At 45.9% G+C, this 26,535-nt stretch overlaps 2 protein-coding genes across 2 annotated transcripts; one reads left to right on the plus strand and one right to left on the minus strand.

The window, feature by feature from the left end:
* Nucleotides 1-3,993: 3,993 nt before the first annotated feature.
* LOC100216764 (uncharacterized) lies at nt 3,994-5,288 on the minus strand. The gene has a single exon (NM_001143164.1). The coding sequence runs from the start codon at nt 5,209-5,211 to the stop codon at nt 4,126-4,128; it is 1,086 nt and encodes a 361-aa protein (NP_001136636.1). The 5' UTR covers nt 5,212-5,288; the 3' UTR covers nt 3,994-4,125.
* A 20,463-nt stretch (nt 5,289-25,751) lies between these two features.
* On the plus strand, nt 25,752-26,298 carry LOC103626321 (protein TIFY 10b-like). Its single transcript, XM_008646710.2, has 2 exons — nt 25,752-25,872; nt 26,111-26,298. The coding sequence occupies exons 1-2, from the start codon at nt 25,752-25,754 to the stop codon at nt 26,281-26,283; spliced, it is 294 nt and encodes a 97-aa protein (XP_008644932.1). The 3' UTR covers nt 26,284-26,298.
* The last annotated feature ends 237 nt before the right edge of the window (nt 26,299-26,535 follow it).

A 26,535-nucleotide genomic window follows, 5' to 3' on the forward strand; every position in this document is an offset into this window, starting at 1 on the left:
TCAAGGGCGCGGAATCGATGTCTTGGTGCTTAGGAATGTTTAGGAGATGCTTGGTATCTCCCTCCATGCGCCTAGGGGTCCCTTTTATAGCCCCAAGGCAGCTAGGAGCCGTTGAGAGCATTCCAGGAAGGCAAATCTTGCCTTCTGTCGACTGGCGCACCGGACAGTCCGGTGCACACCGGACACTGTCCGGTGCCCGATTTCTTTTCATAACTGGCGCAGCCGACCGTTGGCAGCCAGAGAGCCATTGGTGCACCGGACATGTCCGGTGCACACCGGACAGTCCGGTGTCCCCTTCTAGCCGTTGGCTCGGCCACGTGTCCCGCGCAGATCGCGCGGCCGACCGTTGGCCCGGCCGACTGTTGGCTCACCGGACAGTCCGGTGCACACCAGACAGTCCGGTGAATTATAGTCGTACGTCGCCGGTGAATTCCTGAGAGCGGCCACTTCGCTCGAACCAGCCTGGCGCACCGGACACTGTCCGGTGCACCACCGGACAGTCCGGTGCTCCCAGACTGAGCAGAGTCTTGGCTGCCCGAGCCAAGACAATTCCAATTGAATTTTTCCTGTTTCCATCACTTAGACACAATACATTAGTCCACAAAACAATGTACTAAGTCTGAGAAACATACCTTTATCCTTGGTTTGTACTTTGTCCACCATTTTACATTTTAGCACTTGTGTTAGACACTAAATCACCAAAATACTTAGAAATGGCCCAAGGGCACATTTCCCTTTCAGCTGCCCGTTAGGTTTTGCCAGTCGTACAAACATAGTACTCCTTCCTAAGGTGGGTGACTAACAAAACCAAACCGAATGAACCTCGACACCCACCCTTAGTAGATCAAGCACTATGGCCTAGCCCTCATTGAAGGCACAACGGCAAAGCCAACTACACCACCAAGTTCCTCTAATTAATTGGCAAAGAGCGTCCCATTCCACCCTCATGGTTGTATTATTTTTTCGGGTGGTCATCCAGCGAACAGGTCCTTACGGAGAGGTACTCGAGAAACAGCCCGAGTCCCCTAAAGTAACACAAGTTCATCATCATAATCAAGATATCATCACGTATCATAGATATTCTCATCATATTCATTGATTAAAGTAGAGCACTAGCATAAATCTAACCACAATAACCCAAAAGGTAATCAAGGACGAGGTACAGAAAGCTAGTCAATCCTTAGGTTTTAATTATATAATGCGGGGAAATGAATTATAATGTGAATATGACATAAGTAGGTCAGATGACAGTTGCCTTCACCAAACAGATGCTCAGGATCTTCAATTCTGTAGAACTCGAAGAGGTTGATCACTTGGTCGCCAAGGCTTGATCATCGATTCATCGAAGCTCGGGAATGGGTCGCATTCTAATCGCAACGCGAAGCGAAGACGAACATGCACAAGTAAACAAGCATATATGTATGCATAAGAACATTGCATCATACAAAGAAAAACATTCTAAAAACAAGCAATACAAAATATAAGCTTGCTACTGCGGTCACGCGAGGAAAAGAAACACAGTAGTCGAAGCTACGGTCGAGAAGTTATCGCGTTTACACTAAATGAGTATTAATTTCGACATAATTATATTAATTGACCTTTATTAAATGGAATTGAAACTACTACTTAGTTTCGATCAATTTTCTATTCTAATAGTTGTTGGGTTAAACAAGTAATTAATTAATTAACACGAGCGATTATAAGCGAAACAGTTACTCGCGAAAACGGTGAGCGGCAAGGCTAGCGACACATGATTTGCACGTGCGACATGCGCAAACAACGCGTGAAACAACACGGCCGCACGCGCACGGTGCGCGGGCCGACACGATACACGAAAACTAATAAATAGATAGCATGATTAAGCTAACCAATTATTAATAAAGAATATTTCAGTTAAAGCTAACCATGTTGGTGTCTAATTATAAACACGCAAATCAAATTTCTAAATTAGATTTAAATTGAATCGTCGTTCTAGTAACCATCGGTCAAACAAACATTTAAATAAATTAAATAATATATGCGACAACAGAGAATATTACTTTAATCATGTAGACAATTTTAATACAAATTTAATGAAACTTGAACGGGTGAATCGAATTTAAAATGCAAAAGTTATTGCGGTTTTAAATTGAAATAGTTTCTGCGCACATTTTTGAAATCACCAGAGGGGTTTTTTCGCAAAAATGACATCTTCTTGCTCGTCCCACCTTTCTCTCTCATAGGGAACCGCCATGGGGGGGGGGGGCTCGCCACCAGGGTGAGGGAGTGGTCGGCCGACCGCTCATATAGGCCGCGGGTGGGGAGAGGGCGTGCGGGGCACGCGAGTGCGGGCCGTCGGGGGGATGGGCGCCGCCGGGTGGGGGAAAACGGAGGGGCAGAGGCGCCGCTGCCATGGGGAAAGAGAGGGGGAGGGGGAGAGAGAGGGGCTGCGCGGGGGGAAAAGAAAATAAAGAACACAATGCCAACAATGGAGGTTGCTCACCGGGGAGAAGTTCCTCGCCGGAACCGAGAAAAAAAAATCCGTCGATTGACGGAGATTCGGAGGTCTGATCGACGAATCGGACAAACCGAGACGAAGCCCTCGATGAGACGAACACAGCAATACCCTCGGATTAGAAATAATTTCTCACCGGAGTTGAAATCGCTCCGAACTTCGGCGGGCAATTCCGGGAGATGGGAAATGAATATGAGGAAACCATTTTGTGATTCGGAACGTGCTCAGCGAGGAGAAGCCGGCCATTTATATATAGCCGGGGTTTGGACGAGATGAAAATTTAGGTCAAATTTGGATTTTACTATTTATAAAATTCAGAAAAGCCTACAAATCCATATTTTGTGCTGAAAATATTGTAGATGCTTCCAAAAATTCCAAAATAAATCCTAGAAATGTTTTGGCACCTAACGAACTCAAAAAACATGTTTAGAGTTTCTAAAAACATTTTAAGTACCTCAAATAAATATATTTTGGTTTCCAATAAATAGAAAAATATTTCAAAAAATATAAAAATTTACCGAGAGCTTATATGAGATATATTAACATGTTTCACACACCTTTTGCACTTAGAAACACCATGCTGTGGCATGAATACAACGACCAAAGCACCTCTAGGACTCATTCCAATAGATTTACGCCAGTATAAAATAGAATCATTCTCTATTATTTATAAAAAGAGAAGAAGAGTAAGGAAAAGAGAGAGTAACACCTGAATTTGGTGAATATTAGAAAAAAAATTTATACCCCCAAATTCAGAGTGTTACAACCCCTAAGGTTCAGTAGAGAACACTAGATTCGTAGGCCTTAGGTCTCACCACGCATAAGAGGCTTGGAAGCTCCTCGCTCTCTCGCCCGCTTAGCTTGTAACCCTACTAGGAGCACTAAGAAACAAGGTGCCGGAAACGCAAGCCGCTAAAAATTGGATGTATGAACGTTCTGCTCGAAACAGTACAAATCTTGGGCCCGCTGAGCACATCATCCGGATCTAGAACGCGTACAAACAAATTTAATTGTCGGAGCTAGTTCGAAACACCAACACCCACACGAAACCATACGGGGTCGGGTGAGGGTTTCGAATTGCACCTTCGGGTGTAATTGGGGGCGGATTTTGGTAGACTTCATGAATACGATCGCATGCGATTTTTTGCTCACCAGACCTAAACGACCTATTGACAGGGGTGAATCTGAAGGGGGGCTCTAGCCCCCTACGTCCATAAAACTCCATTGGTATAGAGGTATAGTATAGATGAGAAAGAAGAAGGAAGAAGAATAGAGAAAAAAAATGAGCCCTCACTCTATTGAAGAAGGCGGAGGTTAGAGAAGGAAGAAGAGAGAAAAATAAACCCCTACTAGCTTGTTTTTGTCTTCACCACTGGTCACAAGAAAATTAGTCTCCACTACCTGTTACATCCCTCCTATGGTCATTTTTTGCCATTCGAAAGATTGATACAGGCAGCGTTACCAGCTCAATAAAATTGTGACGTGTACGCGCGAAGGTTCATATAAGGTACATATGCACTATTTGTGACTATGAGTATATTGTATTATTATGGAACGGGTTACTTGTATCATGCGATACATAAACTTTTTATCCCAACGAACAAACCGGAATAGCTATTGAAATAGGTATCCTAGCGCTTCACAGGGTACAACGGTTGTGTGAGAATGCCGCAGATCCCCAGCCTGTTGGGCGCGTTGCGGCTGATGCGGACGTACCCGCCCTCGCCCCACTTGGGACCCCATGAATTCTTGACGATCCAGAAAGGGCCGCCGGCCCCGTCGCCGTACCCCACCACCGCCGCCGCGTGACCCAGCCTCCCCCCGCAGTTCCCATTAAAGACGCCCCCTTGGTAGTGCCTGAAGGCCCAGGCGCTAGACTCCATCGCCACTGCCACAGGCTGGGCAGCCACCGCAGACATCAGTGCATTCACGTCGAACGGCAGAACTCGCCGGTACCCGTCGATGGTCACCGGCGGGGCCATGACGTGCCGGCAACGGCCCTGCGTGCCTATGTACGGGTACGTGCCCTCCGGCACGATGCCGCGGTTCCTCACGATGAAGTCCAACGCCGAGGGTATCCAACCACCAGCGCAGCCATGGTCCACATTGTCGCAGTCCACCAGCTGCTGCTCCGACAGCGTCACCAGGCTCCATGTCCGGATGGCGTTGATGCCCTCCACCGCCGCGATCGCTGCGAAGGCCCAGCAACTCCCGCAGGTGAGCCCCTGGTCCTTCACGCGCGTCACCGACCTCCCGCGCCAGTCCACTGACGGCGGGAGGCCCAGCGCTGCGGTGGCGCCGCCGTGCGTGAGGTTGAACGACACGTCCTCATGCTGCTGGAGCTCTTCGTTCTCGCCGTCAGAAATGCGCTGGACCGGGGCAAACAAGCAACGTCCGTACGGGGAGCGGCTGAACTCCTCGTCGGTCATGTCGCTGAAGCGGTTGAGGCCCAGCGTGTACGTCGCATTGCCTTGGTTGTGCTCGTAGATGCGGTGCGCGTTCTCCTTGAACAAGTTGAACCGCCGGGTCTTCTCGCCGAGGTCGCGCGCCATGTTGTAGTGTGCACACCAACGCTCGTACAGTGCCCACAGGGACTCCTCCGACGCCAGGTCATGCTCGGTGTAGTCAATGGCGCTTGCCGCCGGCGTAGTGGACAATGCGATGACCACGACTAGTGCCGCCGCCATGGTCGTTGCGACCTCAGCAGCTCTCACCATTGTAGCTTCAAGTGATGGAGTGTTAATTAGCAACGGAAACGGATGCTGTCTATGGGCAGAGGAATGATTGATTAACGTATAGCTTTAACTTGTTCATGCGCCATCATGCTTCTGTCCTTGTCATATACTCCATCATGATGCAGTAAGAGATAGAAGCAAGATCCATAGATTTTCTTTTACAAAGTAAATCTATGTATTTATTGTAATCAAACATGCATCTCATTAATGATCATAGATCTTAAAGATATGGAGTAGAGTCATTCTACAATGCAACGATAACAATAATAATGATAATGGTGGCACAACAGTCCTCTTTTCAAGTTTTAGGAATCATGGAAAGCCACTTCATTAATCAATTCAAATCTATCCATTTGACTCATGCGATAGATAGGGATAGATCTAGATGGTTAAACATCTGAAAGATCTGAAATTCGTATTGTTTTAGTAGCAATATGGATATTCATATCCATCTCAATTTCAATATGGTCTAGAGGAATTCTATGAAAACAACACCACCACCAACGTGATAATGTTAACAATGATGATAACGATGGCACAATAAATGCTTCTTGAAAGGTAATAGGCTTACACCTTTTCCTAAAATTGATTTTGGTGGTTGAATTGCCCAACACAAATAATTGGACTAACTAGTTTGCTCTAGTCTATGAGTTCTACAGGTGCCAAAGGTTCACAACAAGCCAATAAAAAGACCAAAGATGGGTTCAAATAAAGAGAGCTAAAGACATCCCAAAAGGCACCCTGGTCTGGCGCACCGGACTGTACGGTGTGCCAGAGAACTCGAGGCTGAACTTGCCACCTTCGGGAAATTGGGAGCCCGCTCCGCTATAATTCATCGGACTGTCCGGTGAAGCACCGGACAGTGTCCGGTGTCACACCGGACTGTCCGTTGTGCCAGCGGAGCAACGGCTACTTCGCGCCAACGGTCGACTACAACTGTATTCAATGCGCTACAGTGCGCGCCAGAGTCAGAGCACGCGCAGTTGGCGCACCGGACAGTCTACAGGACCTGTCCGGTGCACCACCGGACAGCCCAGAGGCCCCATCTGTCAGAGCTCCAACGGTCGAACCCCAACGGTCTGCTGACGTAGCAGCCTTGCAACGACCACTTTTTGGTGGTTGGGGCTATAAATAACCCAACCACCCCACATTCAATGGCATCCAAGTTTTTCACCTTCCAACACATTACAAGAGCTATAACATTCAATTCTAGACGCAACCAAAGAGATCAAATCCTCTCCCAAGTCCGGAATCACTCCAAATCAAATAGTGACTAGAGAGAGCGACATTTGTGTTCATTTGAGCTCTTGAGCTTGGATTGCTTCTTTTCTTTCTCATTCCTTCTTGTGATCAAACTCAATTGTAACCAAGCAAGAGACACCAATTGTGTGGTGGTCCTTGCGGGAACTTTGTGTTCCGTTTGATTGAGAAGAGAAGCTCACTCGGTCTAAGTGACCGTTTGAGAGAGGGAAAGGGTTGAAAGAGACCCGGTCTTTGTGACCACCTCAACGGGGAGTAGGTTTGCAAGAACCGAACCTCGGTAAAACAAATTATCGTTTCTCACTCTTTATTTGCCCGCGATTTGTTTTTGACCCTCTCTCTTGAACTCGTTTATATTTGTAACGCTAACCCGGCTTGTAGTTGTGCTTAAGTTTATAAATTTCATATTCGCCCTATTCACCCCCCTCTAGGCGACTTTCAATTGGTATCGGAGCCGGTGCTTCATTAGAGCCTAACCGCTCGAAGTGATGTCGGGAGCATCCGCCAAGAGGGAGTTCGGGACCAGCGAGAAGCCCGCTACAAGCCATGGGAAGGCTCCATCCGGGGAGTCCGCCAACAAGGTGAAGGGATCCCCTTCACACAACAAGTCGGGGCGGAGCGGTGACAAGAAGAAGAAGATGAGGAAGGTGGTCTACTACGAGACCGACTCTTCGTCGCCATCCACCTCCGGCTCCGACACGCTGTTCGTAACTTCTAAGCGCCATGAGCGAAAGAAGTTTAGTAAGATTCCCCTACGCTATCCACGCATTTCCAAACGTACTCCATTACTTTCCGTCCCATTAGGCAAACCACCTACGTTTGATGGTGAAGATTATAATATGTGGAGTGATAAAATGAGGCATCATCTAACCTCACTCCACACTAGCATTTGGGATGTTGTTGAGATTGGAGTACAGGTACCATCACCGGGGGAGGAAGACTGATTCGGACGAGGTCGCCCAAATCCGACACTTCAACTCTCAAGCCACCACTATACTCCTCGCCTCGGTAAGTCGAGAAGAGTATAACAAGGTGCAAGGATTAAAGAGCGCCAAGGAGATTTGGGACGTACTCAAGACCGCACACGAAGGAGATGAGGTGACCAAAATCACCAAGCGGGAAACGATCGAGGGGGAGCTCGGTCGGTTCTGACTCAACCAAGGCGAGGACCCTCAAGCCATGTACAACCGCTTGAAGACCTTGGTGAACCAAGTGCGCAACCTCGGGAGCACAAAATGGGATGACCATGAAATGGTCAAGGTTATTCTTAGATCACTTGTTTTTCTTAACCCTACGCAAGTTCAATTAATTCATGGTAATCTTAGATATACACTAATGTCTCCCGAGGAAGTGATAGGAAATTTTGTGAGCTTTGAGTTGATGATCAAAGGCTCAAAGAAAATCATCGAGCTAGATGGCCCCTCCACGCCCGAAGCACAACCGGTCGCATTCAAGGCAACAGAGGAGAAGAAGGAGGAGTCTACATCAAGTAGACAACCCATCGATGCCTCTAAGCTCGACAATGAGGAAATGGCGCTCATCATCAAGAGCTTCCGCCAAATCCTCAAACAAAGGAAGAGGAAAGATTAAAAGCCCCGTTCCAAGAAAGTGTGGTAAGCCCGGTCATTTCATTGCTAAATGTCCATTATCTAGTGATAGTGACAGGGGCGACGACAAAAAGGGAAAGAGGAGAGAAAAGAAGAGATACTACAAGAAGAAGGGCGGCGATGCCCATGTGTGTCACGAGTGGGACTCCAACGAGAGCTCCTCCGACTCCTCCTCTGACGAGGACGCCGCCAACATCGCCGTCACCAAGGGACTCCTCTTCCCCAACGTCGGCCACAAGTGCCTCATGGCCAAGGACGGCAAAAGGAAGAAGGTAAAATCAAAATCCTCCACTAAATATGCAACCTCTAGTGATGAGGATAATTGTAGTGATGAGGAGGATAATTTGCGTACCCTTTTTGCCAACCTAAACATGCAACAAAAAGAAAAATTAAATGAATTAATTAGTGCTATTCATGAGAAGGATGAACTCTTGGATTCCCAAGAGGACTTCTTCATTAAGGAAAATAAGAAGCATGTTAAGGTTAAGAATGCTTATGCTTTAGAAGTAGAAAAATGTGAAAAATTATCTAGTGAGCTAAGCACTTGCCATGATGTCATTACCAACCTTAGAAATGAGAATGCTAGTTTAATTGCTAAGGTTGATTCAAATATTAGTGTTGTTCCAATTCCCAATCTTAGAGATGATAATGTTAGTTTACTTGCTAAGATTGAAGAATTGAATATCTCTCTTGCTAGCCTTAAGATTGAAAATGAAAAATTAATTGCTAAGGCTAAAGAATTAGAAGTTTGCAATGCTTCTATTTCTGATCTTAGAGATAACAATGATATTTTACGTGCTAAGATTATTGAACTCAATTCTTGCAAACCCTCTACATCTACCATTGAGCATGTTACTATTTGCACTAGATGTAGAGATGTTAACATTGATGCTATTCATGATCACATAGCTTTAATTAAACAACAAAATGATCACACAGCTCAACTTAATGCTAAAATTAATAAGCATGACTTAGAAAATGAAAATTTTAAATTTGCTAGAAGCATGCTCTATAATGGGAGACGCCCTGACATCAAGGATGGCATTGGCTTCCAAAAGGGGGACAATGTCAAACTTAATGCCCCTCCTAAAAGATTGTCTAACTTTGTTAAGGGCAAGGCTCCCATGCCTTAGGATAACGAGGGTTACATTTTGTACCCTGCCGGTTATCCTGAGAGCAAAATTAGGAGAATTCGCTCTAGGAAGTCTCACTCTGGCCCTAATCATGCTTTTATGTATAAGGGTGAGACATCTAGTTCTAGGCAATCAACCCGTGCTAAATTGTCTAAGAAAAAAACTCCTATTGCATCAAATAATTCCAACATTGCATTTAAGACTTTTGATGCATCCTATGTTTTAACTAACAAATCCGGCAAAGTAGTTGCCAAGTATGTTGGGGGCAAGCACAAGGGGTCAAGGACTTGTGTTTGGGTACCAAAAGTTCTTGTATCTAATGTCAAAGGACCCAAAACCGTTTGGGTACCTAAAATCAAGAACTAAACTTGTTTTGTAGGTTTATGCATCAGAGGGATCAAGTTGGATCATCGATAGCGGGTGCACAAACCATATGACAGGGGAGAAGAAGATGTTCTCCTCTTACGAGAAAAACCAAGATCCCCAACGAGCTATCACATTCGGGGATGGAAACCAAGGTTTGGTCAAAGGATTGGGTAAAATAGCTATATCACCTGACCATTCCATTTCAAATGTTTTTCTTGTAGATTCTTTAGATTACAACTTGCTTTTAGTTTCGCAATTATGTAAAATGGGTTACAACTGTCTTTTTACAGATACAGGTGTTACTGTCTTTAGAAGAAGTGATGATTCAATAGCATTTAAGGGACTGTTAGAGGGTCAGCTATACTTAGTAGATTTTAATAGAGCTGAACTCGACACTTGCTTAATTGCTAAGACTAACATGGGCTGGCTCTGGCATCGCCGACTAGCACATGTTGGAATGAAGAATCTTCACAAGCTTCTAAAGGGAGAACACATTTTAGGACTAACAAATGTTCATTTTAAGAAAGACAGGATTTGTAGCGCATGTCAGGTAGGGAAGCAAGTTGGTGTTCATCATCCACACAAGAACATTATGACGACTGACAGGCCACTCGAGCTCCTACACATGGATCTATTCGGCCCAATTGCTTACATAAGCATCGGCGGGAGTAAGTACTGTCTAGTTATTGTGGATGACTATTCTCGCTTCACTTGGGTGTTCTTTTTGCAGGAAAAATCTCATACCCAAGAGACCTTAAAGGGATTCTTGAGACGGGCTCAAAACGAGTTCGGCTTAAGGATCAAGAAAATAAGAAGCGACAACGGGACGGAGTTCAAGAACTCACAAATTGAAGGCTTCCTTGAGGAGGAGGGCATCAAGCATGAGTTCTCTTCTCCCTACACGCCACAACAAAATGGTGTAGTGGAGAGGAAGAATCGAACTCTATTGGACATGGCAAGAACCATGCTTGATGAGTACAAGACTTCGGATCGGTTTTGGGCCAAGGCGGTCAACACCGCCTGTTACGCCATCAACCGGTTGTATCTACACCGAATCCTCAAGAAGACATCGTATGAACTCCTAACCGGTAAAAAGCCCAATTTCATATTTTAGAGTCTTTGGTAGCAAATGTTTTATTCTTGTTAAAAGAGGTAGAAAATCTAAATTTGCTTCTAAGGTTGTAGAAGGCTTTTTACTAGGATATGATTCAAACACAAGGGCATATAGAGTCTTTAAGAAGTCCTCTGAACTAGTTGAAGTTTCTTGTGACATTGTGTTTGATGAGACTAACGGCTCTCAAGTAGAGCAAGTTGATCTTGATGAACTAGATGATGAAGAGGCTCCGTGCGTCGCGCTAAGGAACATGTCCATTGGGGATGTGTGTCCTAAGGAATCCGAAGAGCCTCCACAAGCACAAGATCAACCATCTTCCTCCACACAAGCATCTCCACCAACTCAAGATGAGGATAAGGCTCAAAATGATGAAGGAGAAGATCAAGAAGTTGAGCCACCTCAAGAGGAAAGCAATGATCAAGGGGAGATGCCCATGATCAAGATGAGGAAGATGAACAAGTTCCAAGACCGCCACACCCAAGAGTCCACCAAGCAATCCAACGAGATAACCCCGTGAACACCATCCTCGGCGATATTCAAAAGGGGGTAACTACTCGATCTTGTGTTGCTCATTTTTGTGAACATTACTCCTTTGTTTCCTCTATTGAGCCACACAGGGTAGAGGAAGCACTTCAAGATTCGGATTGGGTGGTGGCGATGCAAGAGGAGCTCAACAACTTCACTAGGAATGAGGTATGGCATTTAGTTCCACGTCCTAACCAAAATGTTGTAGGAACCAAGTGGGTCTTCCGCAACAAGCAAGATGAGCATGGTGTGGTGACAAGGAACAAAGCCCGACTTGTGGCCAAGGGATATTCACAAGTCGAAGGTTTGGACTTTGGTGAAACCTATGCACCTGTAGCTAGGCTTGAGTCAATTCGCATTTTACTTGCCTATGCTACTTACCATGGCTTCAAGCTTTATCAAATGGACGTGAAAAGTGCCTTCCTCAACGGACCAATCAAGGAAGAGGTCTATGTTGAGCAACCTCCCGGCATTGAAGATAGTGAGTACCCTAATCACGTATATAAACTCTCTAAGGCGCTTTATGGGCTCAAGCAAGCCCTAAGAGCATTATGAATGTCTAAGAGATTTTCTTATCACTAATGGCTTCAAAGTCGGAAAGGCCGATCCTACTTTATTATATTTGGGTCTACTAACGAATCTACATGTAAGGAATTTAGTAGGATCATGACACAAAAATTCGAGATGTCTATGATGGGGGAGTTGAAGTACTTCTTAGGATTTCAAGTGAAGCAACTCCAAGAGAGCACCTTCATTAGCCAAACGAAGTATATTCAAGACATTCTAAACAAGTTTGGAATGAAGGATGCCAAGCCCATCAAGACACCCATGGGAACCAATGGGCATCTCGACCTCGACACGGGAGGTAAATCCGTCGATCAAAAGGTATACCGGTCGATGATAGGTTCTTTACTCTATTTATGTGCTTCACGACCGGATATTATGCTTTCCGTATGCATGTGTGCAAGATTCCAAGCCGACCCTAAGGAAGCTCACCTTACGGTCGTAAAACGAATCTTGAGATATTTAGTTTATACTCCTAAGTTTGGGCTTTGGTACCCTCGGGGATCCACATTTGATTTAATTGGTTATTCGGATGCCGATTGGGCAGGGTGTAAAATTAATAGAAAGAGCACATCGAGGACTTGCCAGTTCTTGGGAAGATCTCTGGTGTCTTGGGCTTCAAAGAAGCAAAATTCGGTAGCTCTTTCTACCGCCGAAGCCGAGTACATTGTCGTAGGCCATTGTTGCGCGCAATTGCTTTGGATGAGGCAAACCCTCAGGGACTATGGTTACAAATTAACCAAAGTTCCTCTTCTATGTGATAATGAGAGTGCAATCCGCATGGCGGATAATCCCGTTGAGCATAGCCGCACTAAACACATAGCCATTCGGTATCATTTTCTAAGGGATCACCAACAAAAGGGAGATATCGAGATTGCATATATTAACACCAAGGAACAATTAGCCGATATCTTTACCAAGCCACTAGATGAACAAACTTTTAACAAACTTAGGCATGAGCTAAATATTCTTGATTCTCGGAATTTCTTTTGATGTTTTGCACACATAGCTCATTAATATACCTTTGATCATATCTCTTTCATATGCTATGACTAATGTGTTTTCAAGTATATTTCAAACCAAGTCATAGATTGAAAGGGAAACGGAGTCTTCGGCGAAGACAAAGGCTTCCACTCCACTCCATCAAATTACTCATCCTTCACTGTCGCTCCGAGCAGCTCTCCGTCTTTGGTATAATCTTCACTCATATTTTTGCTTGACAAAGGGAGAGAAAGTAGTTATAGAAAGGGCTTATATTTCACTCAAGTATCCGTTTTTGGCGATTCATGCCAAAGGGGGAGAAAGTATTAGCCCAAAGCAAAAGGACCGCACACCACCTAATTTTAAAATAAAGATTTTCAAATTAATATCTTATTGTGTTCAAAAGGGGGAGAAAGTAGTATCTTCAAAAAATTACAAAACCCTCTTGAACACTAAGAGGAGGATTTCGCTAAGGGGGAGTTTTGTTTAGTCAAAGGAAAAGCATTTGAAACAGGGGGAGAAAATTTCAAATCTTGAAAATGCTTCTTAAAATCTTATTCATGTATCCTTTGACCATTTGCAAAAGAACTTTGAAAAGAATTTACAAAAGAATTTGCAAAAACAAAATATGTGGTGCAAGCGTGGTCCAAAATGTTAAAAAATATAAAGAAACAATCCATGCATATCTTATGTGAATTTATTGGTTCAAACTCTTAGCAACCTTTGCACTTACAATTATGCAAACTAGTTCAATTATGCATTTCTATATTTGCTTTGGTTTGTGTTGGCATCAATCACCAAAAAGGGGGAGATTGAAAGGGAAATAGGCTTACACCTTTTCCTAAAATTGATTTTAGTGGTTGAATTGCCCAACACAAATAATTGGACTAACTAGTTTGCTCTAGTCTATGACTTCTACAGGTGCCAAAGGTTCACAACAAGCCAATAAAAAGACCAAAGATGGGTTCAAATAAAGAGAGCTAAAGACATCCCAAAAGGCACCCTGGTCTGGCGCACCGGACTGTCCGGTGCACCACCGGACAGTGTCCGGTGCACCAGGGAACTCGAGGCTGAACTTGCCACCTTCGGGAAATTGGGAGGCCGCTCCACTATAATTCACCGGACTATCCGGTGAAGCACCGGACAGTGTCCGGTGTCACACCGGACTGTCCGGTGTGCCAGTGGAGCAACGGCTACTTCGTGCCAACGGTCGACTGCAACCGCATTCAATGCGCTACAGTGCGCGCCAGAGTCAGAGCACGCGCAGTTGGCGCACCGGACAGTCTACAGGACCTGTCCGGTGCACCACCGGACAGCAAAGAGGCCCCACCTGTTAGAGCTCCAACGGTCGAACCCCAACGGCCTGTTGACGTGGCTGGCGCACCGGACAGTGTCCAGTGGCGCACCGGACTGTCCCGTGCGCCATGCGACAGCAGCCTTGCAACGTCCACTTTTTGGTGGTTGGGGCTATAAATACCCCAACCACCCACATTCAATGGCATCCAAGTTTTTCACCTTCCAACACATTACAAGAGCTATAGCATTCAATTCTAGACACAACCAAAGAGATCAAATCATCTCCCAAGTCCGGAATCACTCCAAATCAAATAGTGACTAGAGAAAGCGACATTTGTGTTCATTTGAGCTCTTGCGCTTGGATTGCTTCTTTTCTTTCTCATTCCTTCTTGTGATCAAACTCAATTGTAACCAAGGCAAGAGACACCAATTGTGTGGTGGTCCTTGCGGGAACTTTGTGTTCCGTTTGATTGAGAAGAGAAGCTCACTCGGTCTAAGTGACCGTTTGAGAGAGGGAAAGGGTTGAAAGAGACCCGGTCTTTGTGACCACCTCAACGGGGAGTAGGTTTGCAAGAACCGAACCTCGGTAAAACAAATCATCGTGTCTCACTCTTTATTTTCCCGCAATTTGTTTTTGACCCTTTCTCTTGGACTCGTTTATATTTCTAACGCTAACCCGGCTTGTAGTTGTGCTTAAGTTTATAAATTTTAGATTCGCCCTATTCACCCCCTCTCTAGGCGACTTTCACTTCTTCTTTTAAAAATTAACATGAATCCTAAATAAGACACTTCATGAATGATTTCAATTAATACTTATTTGACTATTAGATCTAGGGATGGGTTCGGATGTCTAAACATCTGTTGAGAGGCTACTCTTGTTGAAGGTCCTCAAAACACTAAGATATTGATTGTCTCTGAATTTATTTCAGATGTTCCGAAGGAATGATAGAAGCACCTTCATCTTGACAATACGTGCGAAGATGAAGCTGAAAACTCTGGTGTTCTAGTCTAAGTATGAAGCTCTTAACTGGTCATATAAAGGAGGCTTTCAACTGGAAAAATAAAGGGAGATTCTGTGAGCTTGTTCAACATGTCCATAAGGAAAAAGACGGCAACACCCTTAGAGGACTTTCAAGTTTGTATGTATAGGAATTGATGGCATGATTGCAATTTCATACGAAGTTGTACACTAGATCGCTACTATAAATAGGGGCACAATGTCATGCATGAGGATGATGGCACTCTAACCAGAATTGCTCATCTCTGAAGCCATACTACCTCTCTGCCTTTGAACTATTATCCTTACATCTAAAGGTATAATTATAATCATTTATAATCTGCAAAGAATAAGTAAAGAAATTTGTCAGTAATTACTTATCTCGATCATCTTGCTTATCTTATTTTTCCTAAATCTGTAATTGTGATATTCTTCTTCCCTCAATCTATCTTTCATCAAGGGTTCTTCTCTCAATCTATCTTTCACCAAGGGATAGATTGAAGGAATGGAGATCTAATATCTCTAATCGTGTTGCGTTGTTTTGATACCTTCAAAGGAATCTTAGCAGGTGACCAACATTGACGTCCACCTCCGGTGAATCCACGACAAAAGAAGTCCTTCGTCATGCCTCCGAAGAAAAGCACAACGACTAAGTTCCAATCCTAAATATTCTAACTAGTAAGGAGGGATTGAAACTTAAGTTTTTAATGTAAATACAGAAGGTAAAGAGCAAGAGTAGAGATGCAAACTTCCATGGATGACGCTGGTATTTTTACCGAGGTATCCGGAACCACGCAAGGTCCCGATTAATCATAGTTGGTGCCCCTACGCAAAGGGTAGCCCAAGCACCACGGTCGAGTAACTCTATAGAGAGCCACGTGCCTTCTCCACGCGCAAGTGGTGCTCCACTTCCGGCTCGTCTCGGACGCTCCCCGCTATCTCCACTATCGAGCTTCCGGCCAAAACACCGTGGGCCTTGTTCCCTCCAGTACACGGTGGCGGCCGTGGCACGAACTCGGTTGAATTATCACGGTCTCGCAAGACTCTCGTCCCACTTGGTACAATTATAATGACTCACACAAGAGCTGAGGGGTTTTGTGGGTTTTTCTAAACCCTCAACTAACTAGGAATCACTTAGAGCAAGCGCATAAGCGGACTAACTAATCTAAGCACTTCACAAAGCACCTACGCTAATCACTGAGTGATCCTATTAAGCACTTGGATGTTTGAGCACTTGGAAATGTCTATAACATGTGTTGATATATTTCTTAGGCTCCCACACTTTCAAATGGTCGGTTGGAGGGGTATAAATAGTTTCCCCTTCAATTATTGTTGTTGGACAGAAAGCTGTTGTTTCTGCTGTCGAGCACACTGGACATGCCCGGTGCCCTGGCCACGTCAACCGACCATTGAGGTCTGAGGCAGTAGACCGTTGATAAAGATGTAGTCGACCGTTGGCCAGACTGTCTAGTGCACACTGCACAGTTCGGTGCTACAGCACCTCAGAGTCCAGGTTGTGGACCTCTCTTCGCAAACAGTCCGGTGCACATCGGGCATGCCCAGTGCGCCACCAGAGCGCTGGCTGACTAACCAGTTCTTGGATTTCTTCACTATTTTCTTGGGCTTCTTTTGGTCTTGAGTCTTGGACTTATACACATCATTTAGGTCTTTTGAGGTGTTGCATCCTTAGGGCCTAAGTCCAATCATCTTTGCATCCTGGGAACTATAAATACAAACACCAGCAAACTCATTAGTCCACAGGTTATGTTGATCACTAAAAGCCAAAATCAATTAGTGAAATGGGTTGAGGACCATTTTCCTTACAATCTCCCCCTTTTTGGTGATTGATGACAATACAACCAAAACAAGCAAGTATAACATATGTTTTGATGAAAATATGCAATCTACTTGCTAGGATGCATGAATGTCCCCACAATGTGAGATTATGGATTTAAGCCTCCCCGTAACTCCATATTCCACATACTTTCTATTCTAGACCAAAAACACTTGTAGAACCAAAACCACTTGTAAGCTCAAGATTTTAAATTTTGAAATTGGGTGGTGTTTGGTGTTTGATATATTTTGAATTGCTTTGGTCCCTAAAATTCTCTCCCTTTGGAATCAAACACTGAAAAGGAAGACACTAAAAGCATATAGGAAGCAATTAAAAGACTTGCCCTCTAAAAGATTTACCACTTGTAGCTCTAAAAGATTACTCCCCCTAAAAGAGTGTTCTCCCCTTTGAAAGAATACTCTCCCCCTTTGTGTAAACGAAGATATACCCCCCCTTGTCGGAGATCCTCTACTTAGGAAAAGCACTTGATAAAAGAGAGGGACATAACATGATTGAATAGACTAACTCGCCCTATGCATAAGTAAAAGGTATATTTTAACAACATATGCATTTTATGGCAACATGGGAAGCATAAGATGTGAAATAAAGTGTAATCAAAATCTAGAGAAGGCATGTAAATGATACCGAGAGTGGAATGAAACCACTTGTGGAAATACTTATAGATTTGCAGGGGAAGCTTATTATCTTTCTCCTGGAGACTCCATTTTCCTTCAATAAGACTACTACACACATGTCACACCCGGGTTTCGGGAGCACCAAGACCCGGGCGCGAACATAATCACCAAGTGTGCTGAGACCAAGTCTCACACATATGATGACTCATGGTACAGAAACTAATGTCACAACCTTAATATATAACGGAGTTCTGTACAAAATAGTTAAATAATTACATCATATGAAGACAACGATCCAACAACCCAAAGTTGACTAGGAGACGATGGCCTAGACCTCTCACGAACACATCACAGCATCCTCTTGCGCCTCATCCTGCGGTGCCAGTTCTTGACCTGTGGGGGGTGTGAGACAGCAAGGGCGAGCTCACATACGTTCATCGCTCAACAAGTTGTGGGGAATAATGTGCGTTAACTCGCCAAAGGTGGGAGAGTTCATGTGAAGTGTAAGGCTTACCAAAAAGGATGGTTAAAGCTGAGCATTGCTTTTAAAGTTGGTCAAAATTTTATTAGCTGTTACTAAGTATAAGTAGATACCAAACCATAGTAATAATAGATCAAAATCAATAATAAACCACAATGCGATGCAAATGATAAATTGAATTTAATTCCATAAATTAATCATGCGAGAGTTCTGAGCTGCTCATGATCGCGAGCACGGCTAGTATACCGGTTTTACACTCTGTAGAGGTTGTACCCTTTACCCACAAGTCATGTCACCCGGTTGCCAAGGGGTCTAGAAGTCCCATTCATCTCTCCCGAGGAGACGAGGCAGGGTAACACTACGAGGCCTTTACAAAGTTCCACTAGTTTCAGAAAACCCGTTATAGTTTCTAGGGAGCGCAATGCAGGGATCCCCCGTCGAACCGCCATCGTAGCAAAATCAACCCGAGAACCTCCCTACACGCCAACTCCCCTACTGCCCTTGTCCCTTTCGGGTAAGGTAGTCCTCCACTAGCTTTACTAATTAGTCAACTAAGGGCGTCCCATTCCACCCTTGTGGTGGCACGTGTTTCTCAAGTTAATCTCCATGTTCCAATTAACACAATGATCTTGTCAAGAACAATAATTAAAACAACAGTAAAATTGGAACATGATCATAATTTAATATTAATCCTAAAACCAGATAGAGCAATAGCATAACTACCCAAAAGTTCAGTGGTAGACAAGGTGTGAGATAAACAGGTCTAGGGAAACCTATTAGGTCACATCAGATTAACCTGAGCATGTCACAGTGATTAACAGGAACATTGTTGGGTAAAGAAAAGTGATCAAGGACACAACTTGCCTTAGACTTGAGATCCCAGGTAGCAGGATGGTCTTCAGATTCTCGTGACCTCACTGCTAGTCGTAGCAATACAAACAAACATGATATAGGCAAAATTAACATCACACCAAACATAAGAATAAACTGCATAATAATGATCTACGCGTTACTCCGAGATCGTGGGTTTGAGAACTACTAAGATCAGAGTTACGATTAAGGAGTTATGGAGGATCTATGTGATTTAGATATTAAACTATATTATAAATTTATTGGTGCATATCATATGAGAGAATATTCTATAAATAATTAACTCAACTTTAATCTAAGTTATTACTTGATTAAAGATTATCTTTTAGTCAAATTATAACTATAAGATCAGAATACTATATTAATATTAGAAAAGCTAATCCAATAAACATAGATTAATCAAATTAGTTACCTAATTATAGAAGTATGTGATATCGTATAATTAATGTTGCTACTATGCAGTAAATATTTCTATGAGGCTAACGCAATTCAAATGGATCAATTCGGAGTCAAAACGAAGAAGATATGGTATTTGCAAGTTTCTAAGTTTATTTTTGTACATATGATTTTTATTTTAATTAAAACGGTCTCATGTACTCCGGGTTATATTCCCCTGAACTCGAGGGGCTCTTTTGCAATAGCGTTGGGCCAAAGGGGGATCGTGTGACCATAGCCGTAGGATCAAAATCACGCGCCCACAATTAAATTGGAACCTTTATGAATTGGTATGCAATGCCAACACTCGGATTGTGGATCGATGGTTTGGAATGGCTCATGACCCCCAGGCGCTTCTGGTATACACGATCCCGATCTAACGGTCGTGGGTTTAAAGAGTCTCGACCTAATCTAGGCTCTCCACTGAGAGATCGACGATTCAGAACCAATCCCGCAGAGTGGACATCTATCATCTAATCTTAACCGCCCCTTTACGATCTAACGGCCAGTAGGGTTTCTTCCTCCTCAGACCAAAACATGGCGGCAGAGACGAGCTTCACAGCGGCGCCGTTACTACGCATGGCCCAACGGTGCCACAACGTCCAACCTCTAATGCTATCCTAGGTAAACGTCGTGGGGATCAAAGCAAACTGAGTCCATAAGCTTTACCGGCAAGAGCGACGATGACCGATCCGGTCCACGGCGTGGCGTCAACCGCCAACCCCGGCGAGCGCGCCTTGAAGCTCCAGTGGTTGACTTCGGCCGGCAACCCGCTAGGAACGCGCGGCGCGACACGGATGATCCCACAAGCTCAAGTCATGACCCTCCCACCGATTCGAGACTCCTCCCTTCTCCCTTTCTCTGCTCCCCGTTCGATCTCCCTCCTTCGCTTCCTCTTGCTCGGAGTTCATGGCGAGGCGTAGGTATTCATGGCCGAGACTTGGGGTTCAAGGGGGGAGTGCCTCCGGTAGTTATACCCTGGAGCCATGAAGATCCGGCAGCAACCTTTGGCTGCAGGGATTGTTAGTTACTGCTAAGGAGTGGAAGGAGGAGAAGGTAGGAAGAGAGACAGATGAGAGTTAGGGAAGGGTTCTTCAGATAGATGGTATTCAGTGTTTAGTAATTTCATACCCCTTCTACAAGACAGACTACACCCCTTATATAATTCAGAACACACATACACGCTTGGACCACGCACAAGCTATACTAACACCCACTCGAGTCCCTCGACAAGGGTATTGATCCGGCGCACCCGTTGTCCGCGACCACCACATGTTTCTGCCTGTAGCTGATCTAGCAACACAATAGTACTCACATCCTCACATTCCCCCTGCCTTAAAATTCGACTTGCCCTCAAGTCGATGCAGAATCTGAACACATCCAGGATCTTGATGCTATGAGTGAAGCAGCATGTGTTCTAAGGTCTTGAACTGTACCACCGGCAACTAGTTGCACAGCCAAACGCCCAAGTTTTCTGCAAACACAACAAAAGGTGCATGCTCTAACAGCTTCAGCTATCTCAATAGCGACTCCTTCCTGTGCCCCCACTGTGCTGGCACCAAGGTGAGATGTGACAGTAACATTCTCGTGCAGCCCCAACTTGTTATCAGGCACTGAAGGTTCTTTAGTGAATACGTCAAGAGCAGTATGTGCTACTATTCCTGAATCAAGAGGCCTGACTAGAGCATCTTCATCAATTACACCACGCACAAGCCACTTCTTCATCTTAGCAAAGGCCTCGTCGTTGAGCATCTTGTTTATTGCAGGGGTAAGAAGCATGTGCAATGAGATGAAGTCAACACTTGTCAGGGATTCCTCCATGCTAACTATCTTAACTCCCATTGCACGATCCCGGGCAGTAGAAGCATATGGATCATATCCAGTCAACTCCAAGGCACCCTCTTCTGATCTAATCCCCCACAGAAATCCTCTTATTAGAATCAATAGCTTGTGTTGTTGCACGGTGCCCCAGAGACGCAATGTAGTAGCTGTATTAGCACCTATCAATGCAACTGTAGACAAAGCTAGCATCAATTGTTCAGAGTACTTGACAACCAGTTCAGAGACTTCATTCTCACTCAGCATATTCCAGACTTCTTCGATAGCTTGGAGCTGCACCGTACTAGGGCACTTGTGACCATGAACCCACTTCTCAGCACAACGGTCGCATAACCCCCCTGTTGTCGCAGCACAGAAGGATGGCCAAGGTGAAAGGAAGCTTGGAACACCCTCACCCAGTATCACAAAACGTGGAAGTCATGGCGCCGGCTGATGCGTTGGCGTGTGACGCGGGGAGGTCCATGTCGGCCACTGGTGTGGTTTCCCCGCCTTGGTTCCCCTCCTGGCAGATGCCCTCGAGCGACACCAACAGCCGGTCATCGGGCGCGGGGGCCCTGACGTCGGTCTCGCGGATGTCTGATCTGTCACCGTCGTCTGATGCAGTGACGTGTGCCTCGACTTCCTGGTAACAGAACTGGGCGGCGACGTCGTGGACGAACGGGGTGAGGGAGGCAGAGTGGCCATCGATGGAGGGCGGCCCGCCTCTGGTGAGGTTTACGTCGAGCGGCGCGTCAGAGTCGATGGAGATGAGGCAGCTCCTGGGTATGGGCGTGCAGCAAGCTCAATGTCAGCGAGCGCATTGACGGGGCCGGCGACCGAGTCGTCATTGTCGAAGGAGTGCAACGCCCACACTCTAGAGTCCCACTTGTTGTCGAAGGCTTGGAATCGCTTGTCCAACTCGATGAGGAGCAAGCGAGTCTGGTTTTCCAAAGCCAGGGCGAGTGAGGAATCCGATGAAAAGGAAGGTGCCATGACGGATGCCTAGGATCAATCCGCTGATACCAATTGTTAGCTACTGCTAAGGAGTGGAAGGAGGAGAAGGTAGGAAGAGAGACAGATGAGAGTTGGGGAAGGGTTCTTCAGATAGATGGTATTCAGTGTTTAGTAATTTCATACCCCTTCTACAAGACAGACTACGCCCCTTATATAATTCAAAACACACATACACGCTTGGACAAAGCACAAGCCATACTGACACCCACTCGAGTCCCTCGACAAGGGTATTGATCCGGCGCACCCGTTGTCCGCGACCACCACATGTTTCTGCCTGTAGCTGATCTAGCAACAAAATAGTACTCACATCCTCACAGGGATTGCAGCACAATCTCAACCGAACGAAGAGGATAGATCCGATGAGATGGCCCCACCTGACAGCGGTAGCAACAGGCATAGGCGCACAATGTCATGAGGCTGACACGTGGTCCCTCATGGCGGTGAGTGACTTTATGTGCTGAGATAAAGGAGGGGAGCGGTTGATGTGGCGGCCCCATAGGTCAGCGGCGTGGCGCGCGTGGGCTCCCATGCCAGTGCGTGAGGTGGGCTGGTGTTTAGCTGGGCCGAGAATGGGAGTGGTTGGCCTGACTAGGTCTGTTTATTTTTTTATTTTTTTGACATAATTTTCATGTGTCCCATATTATTCTATTTTTAAGTTCCAAATTTATAACTCAATTTCAAATTTTCACACAAGATGCAATAATTCAAAAATTACCCAGCATGGGATGTAAAGTCGTATTTTCATATTTTATTAATTATTCTTGTTTTGTCCCTTTCCTTTAAGCCAAATGCTTCCAATATGCCTTACACACTTTATTATCTATTTCAATAAAATATTTTTTTGAGAAGGTTATTTCGAAGGTGTGACAAGGTCAAAAGCAAATTCATAAATACTCATTTTTACTTATTTACTTGAGAAAATAAAGTATAATATGTGTCATGAATCATTTTAATTCAGATATTTTATATGGTTTATAAAGGAAGATACATAAATAAATAAATAAATAAATAAATCTATACTACTTATTAAGGCTGTAAGGGTAGCCTGCCTCTTTTGCGTTCTGCCTTCCATAGATCTGGATCGTCCGTTAGCCTCTGTAAATCTGCACCGTCCGTTCGTGACTCCGTGTCCACCCACGCCGCCCGAGCCTTCCGCTCCACGTGAGCAACCGTCCCTATCGTTCTCCCTCTGCCGCGCCGCCTCCCGCACCCCACTGGCCGCTCACCGCAGTCCTCCCTCCACCGCCCCGCATCCCCCGCATCCCCCCGCCGTTCCTTCATCCACAGTCCCTGTCACATCTCTACAATCCCCATCCAGCCCCAATCCCCACTGCCCCCGCCACCACCCCCGAGGACTCCCCAAGCAACTGACCTTCACCAAGCGCTTCGACAATGCTCCTCAGCGCCCCGATCCGGAGCCTCCGAGCCTCGATCCCTCCTCCTCAGCACCGCCGGTGCCCCGCATGCTCTCGTTCTCCGGTGCCGACCGTGGTGCCCACCGGTCGCAGCATCCTGCGCCGGATAAGCCTCTGGAAGAGAACCGGTTCATCCGGCGCAGCGAGGCGGCGAAACAGGCTGTCGCCGAGGCCGAGTGGCCCTCGGCTCCCAGCGCGCAGCAACCGAAGTTGTCGCCATAGGAAGCCGTGAAACGTGCGGATGAACTCCTGGGCGGCGGGGGCCACTGCGGCGAAGATGGCAGAGGGCGTGGTGGCGGGGGTCGCGGCTCCCGTGGCCGTGGCTCGGGCCGTGGCAGGTGGCGCAGGCGACCCGGGCGCGGGACCGCGGGTTTGTTGATGTGGAAGACGACCGGGAAGCGATCTACTTGGGGGACAGCTGATGGCGATTGGCTAGAACAGCGTCTCGGCGAGGACAAGGTGAAGATTCTGGAGCATGCGTTCATGGAGGCAGCAGATAATGCGCTGCCACATCCAATGGAGGATGCTTACCTCGAAGCTTGTCACGCAAACAACATGGTTTGATTGTCTTGATGAATGTTTGATTGTATTAATTATCTGCCATTTTATGGGATTCTTTATATTGATACTCAGTTGTATATTTGTTTCTCAGGAATGGAAAATGTGCATATATGCTGCTGATTGCAGTGAGATTAGCCTCGTCCAAGTTAGGGGATCTGGTATGTTAAAGGATTCTGCCTGGTTATATTGATTTTATTATTAGATAATTAATTTCCCTCATAGACACACATGTGTTTTACTTAAGCATGTTTTGATTTTGTTTCCTGTTTTAGCCATGAACTAGACAAGATTAGAAGGTTAAAGAGGCCTTACATCAAGAGAGTACAAGATCGCCATAAGGAAGTACAAGTCTTTGAGGAAAGTGACCTTATGAAAAGTTTGAGCAAATCAACTTGTGTGCGAGAAGTTATGTCTACTTGTGCTGATTAGTCAAACCTTGGAATATTGCTGAATTATTGCCTTTGTTGCTCACTGGCTTCAATACTTCATACACCATCAAATGTGTCATGTGCAAAATTCTTCGAAGCATCAGTTCTTGCTCTAGAAGAACTTCATCAGGTGATTACTCTTTTGCTTTCCTTTATTGCCACATGACTGAAATGATATATTCTCGAATTATTCTATTGGGTTTTTTGTTTTTTATCACAACACCACCCTGGCGACGGTAGAGGCGGGGGCGAATCAGCGACGACGGCTGACATGAGGCAGCCCATCGAGTTGCTCACCACCCAGGTTGATCGCCATGCTTGAGTTCTTGAAATGTCCTGCCTTAGGTGTGAATTACCATAATTGAAGTCTAGGGATTATTCTTGGTGCCTTTGTGATTTTTCTGATCATGAAATGGACTAGAGTTCCAATCTCTGTTGGTTTAGATGAAGTGGCAATTTTTTGTTGTGTGTGTGTATCTAATAAAATATACCTTGCCTTGGTCTGGGAGAAATAAAAATCAGTACAAATTCAGCATGTTTTTGGTAGGGGTTTCAGGCATTGGAATGGCCGAGTTTCTTCAAAATCTCAATGTTTTTTGAAGCTTTATGTAGAAACTTTGCTTTGACAGTGTGATGACGTAGGATTGTGGGGCGAGAACGCTGGTCTTCTCTTATCGGACCGACCATCTTCAGTTTTGTGAGGCGTTTGTTCACCTGCAACCGGTGCAACACATAGCATAAGTATTGTTGGGGGCCTTCGGCTTCCGAAGGTCCTCAAAAACATGATTTAACAGTGTTTCTAGAGTATCTATACTACTTATTAAGACTCTAAGGGGTAGGCTGCCCCATTCCTGGTTCTGCCATTCCCATTCCCATCTTCGCTTTCGTCATTCCCATATCTCTTAGTTCGTCGCTCCTCCCTCACGGAACACTCGCGCAACCTCTACTCCCATCCCCGTCGTGGTTCTCCTCTCCCAACACGTTAGCAACCGCTCCCTCCCTCCGCCGCCGCACGTATCGTCCCCCTCGCCCTGGGCCTCCCCGAAGACATCGAAGACCTTCACGCGGTCCTGCTTCCTAGCGCCTTAGCCCGTGCTCGGCTCCCGCCATCGCCGCCTCTCCTTTCCCTTCTCCTAGGGTTCCTCCGCATTTGCCCTCCCCCGCACCATACCCCCGTCGGAGAGAGAGATGACGGCGTCCGCGAGGCCCGGGGAGAGGGCGACCAGCTTCGTCGTCGCGTGCAGCCTCCTCAGCCGCTTCGTCCGCCAGAACGACGCCGCGCCCTCCCAGCTAGGCCTCGGGATCAAAGGTGAGCTGCGGAATCAGGCGGCGCCGCCGGCCAGGCCTGCCCTGTTGTCTGTTGAGATCGGGATCCTTCTGGGTGCGCGGGGGTGGGGGTCGGTCCAGTTTCGATTCCTGTGGGGGACGTGTTCGTTCTGGTGCGAGATCTGGGCGGGCCCTTTGTTATATCCGGTTTGGAAACGACGTTTTCGGCCTCCGAATTCGCACTCCCTTATCTGTCTCTCTCTCTCTTTTTTCCTTCTCAGGCGAGGTCGAGCAGCAAAGGACGCCGGCGACAATTAACTTGCTCCCCGGAGCGGACGGCGAGGAGACCGAGAGGAGGAAGGAGACCATGGAGCTTTTCCCGCAGAGCGCCGGGTTCGGTGTCAAGGATCCCACTGCTGCCCCTAGGTGCGTACTGCTGCTTCACATCATGTAAATCCCATTTCGGTTTTGGTTTGTGCAACGCTTCCTATGCCACCGTCTCCCACTTCGGCCCTGGTTCCCCAAGCAAGCAAGATGCCATGGCGGCCGCCAAGCTGAGGGAGCAGCTCAACGCCCTCCTCTCCTCCATGATCACCTCGGTGAGTCTAGCCTCTTTTCTATTTCCCGTGTTGATTGGTTGAATTGGGATGACGATTTTAGTGAAACTGTTTTTTTAATTTTGGTGTCTGTGTATATGTCGTGGTTG

Source organism: Zea mays, chromosome 5 (assembly GCF_902167145.1).
Source record: "Zea mays cultivar B73 chromosome 5, Zm-B73-REFERENCE-NAM-5.0, whole genome shotgun sequence".
Lineage (NCBI taxonomy): Eukaryota > Viridiplantae > Streptophyta > Magnoliopsida > Poales > Poaceae > Zea > Zea mays.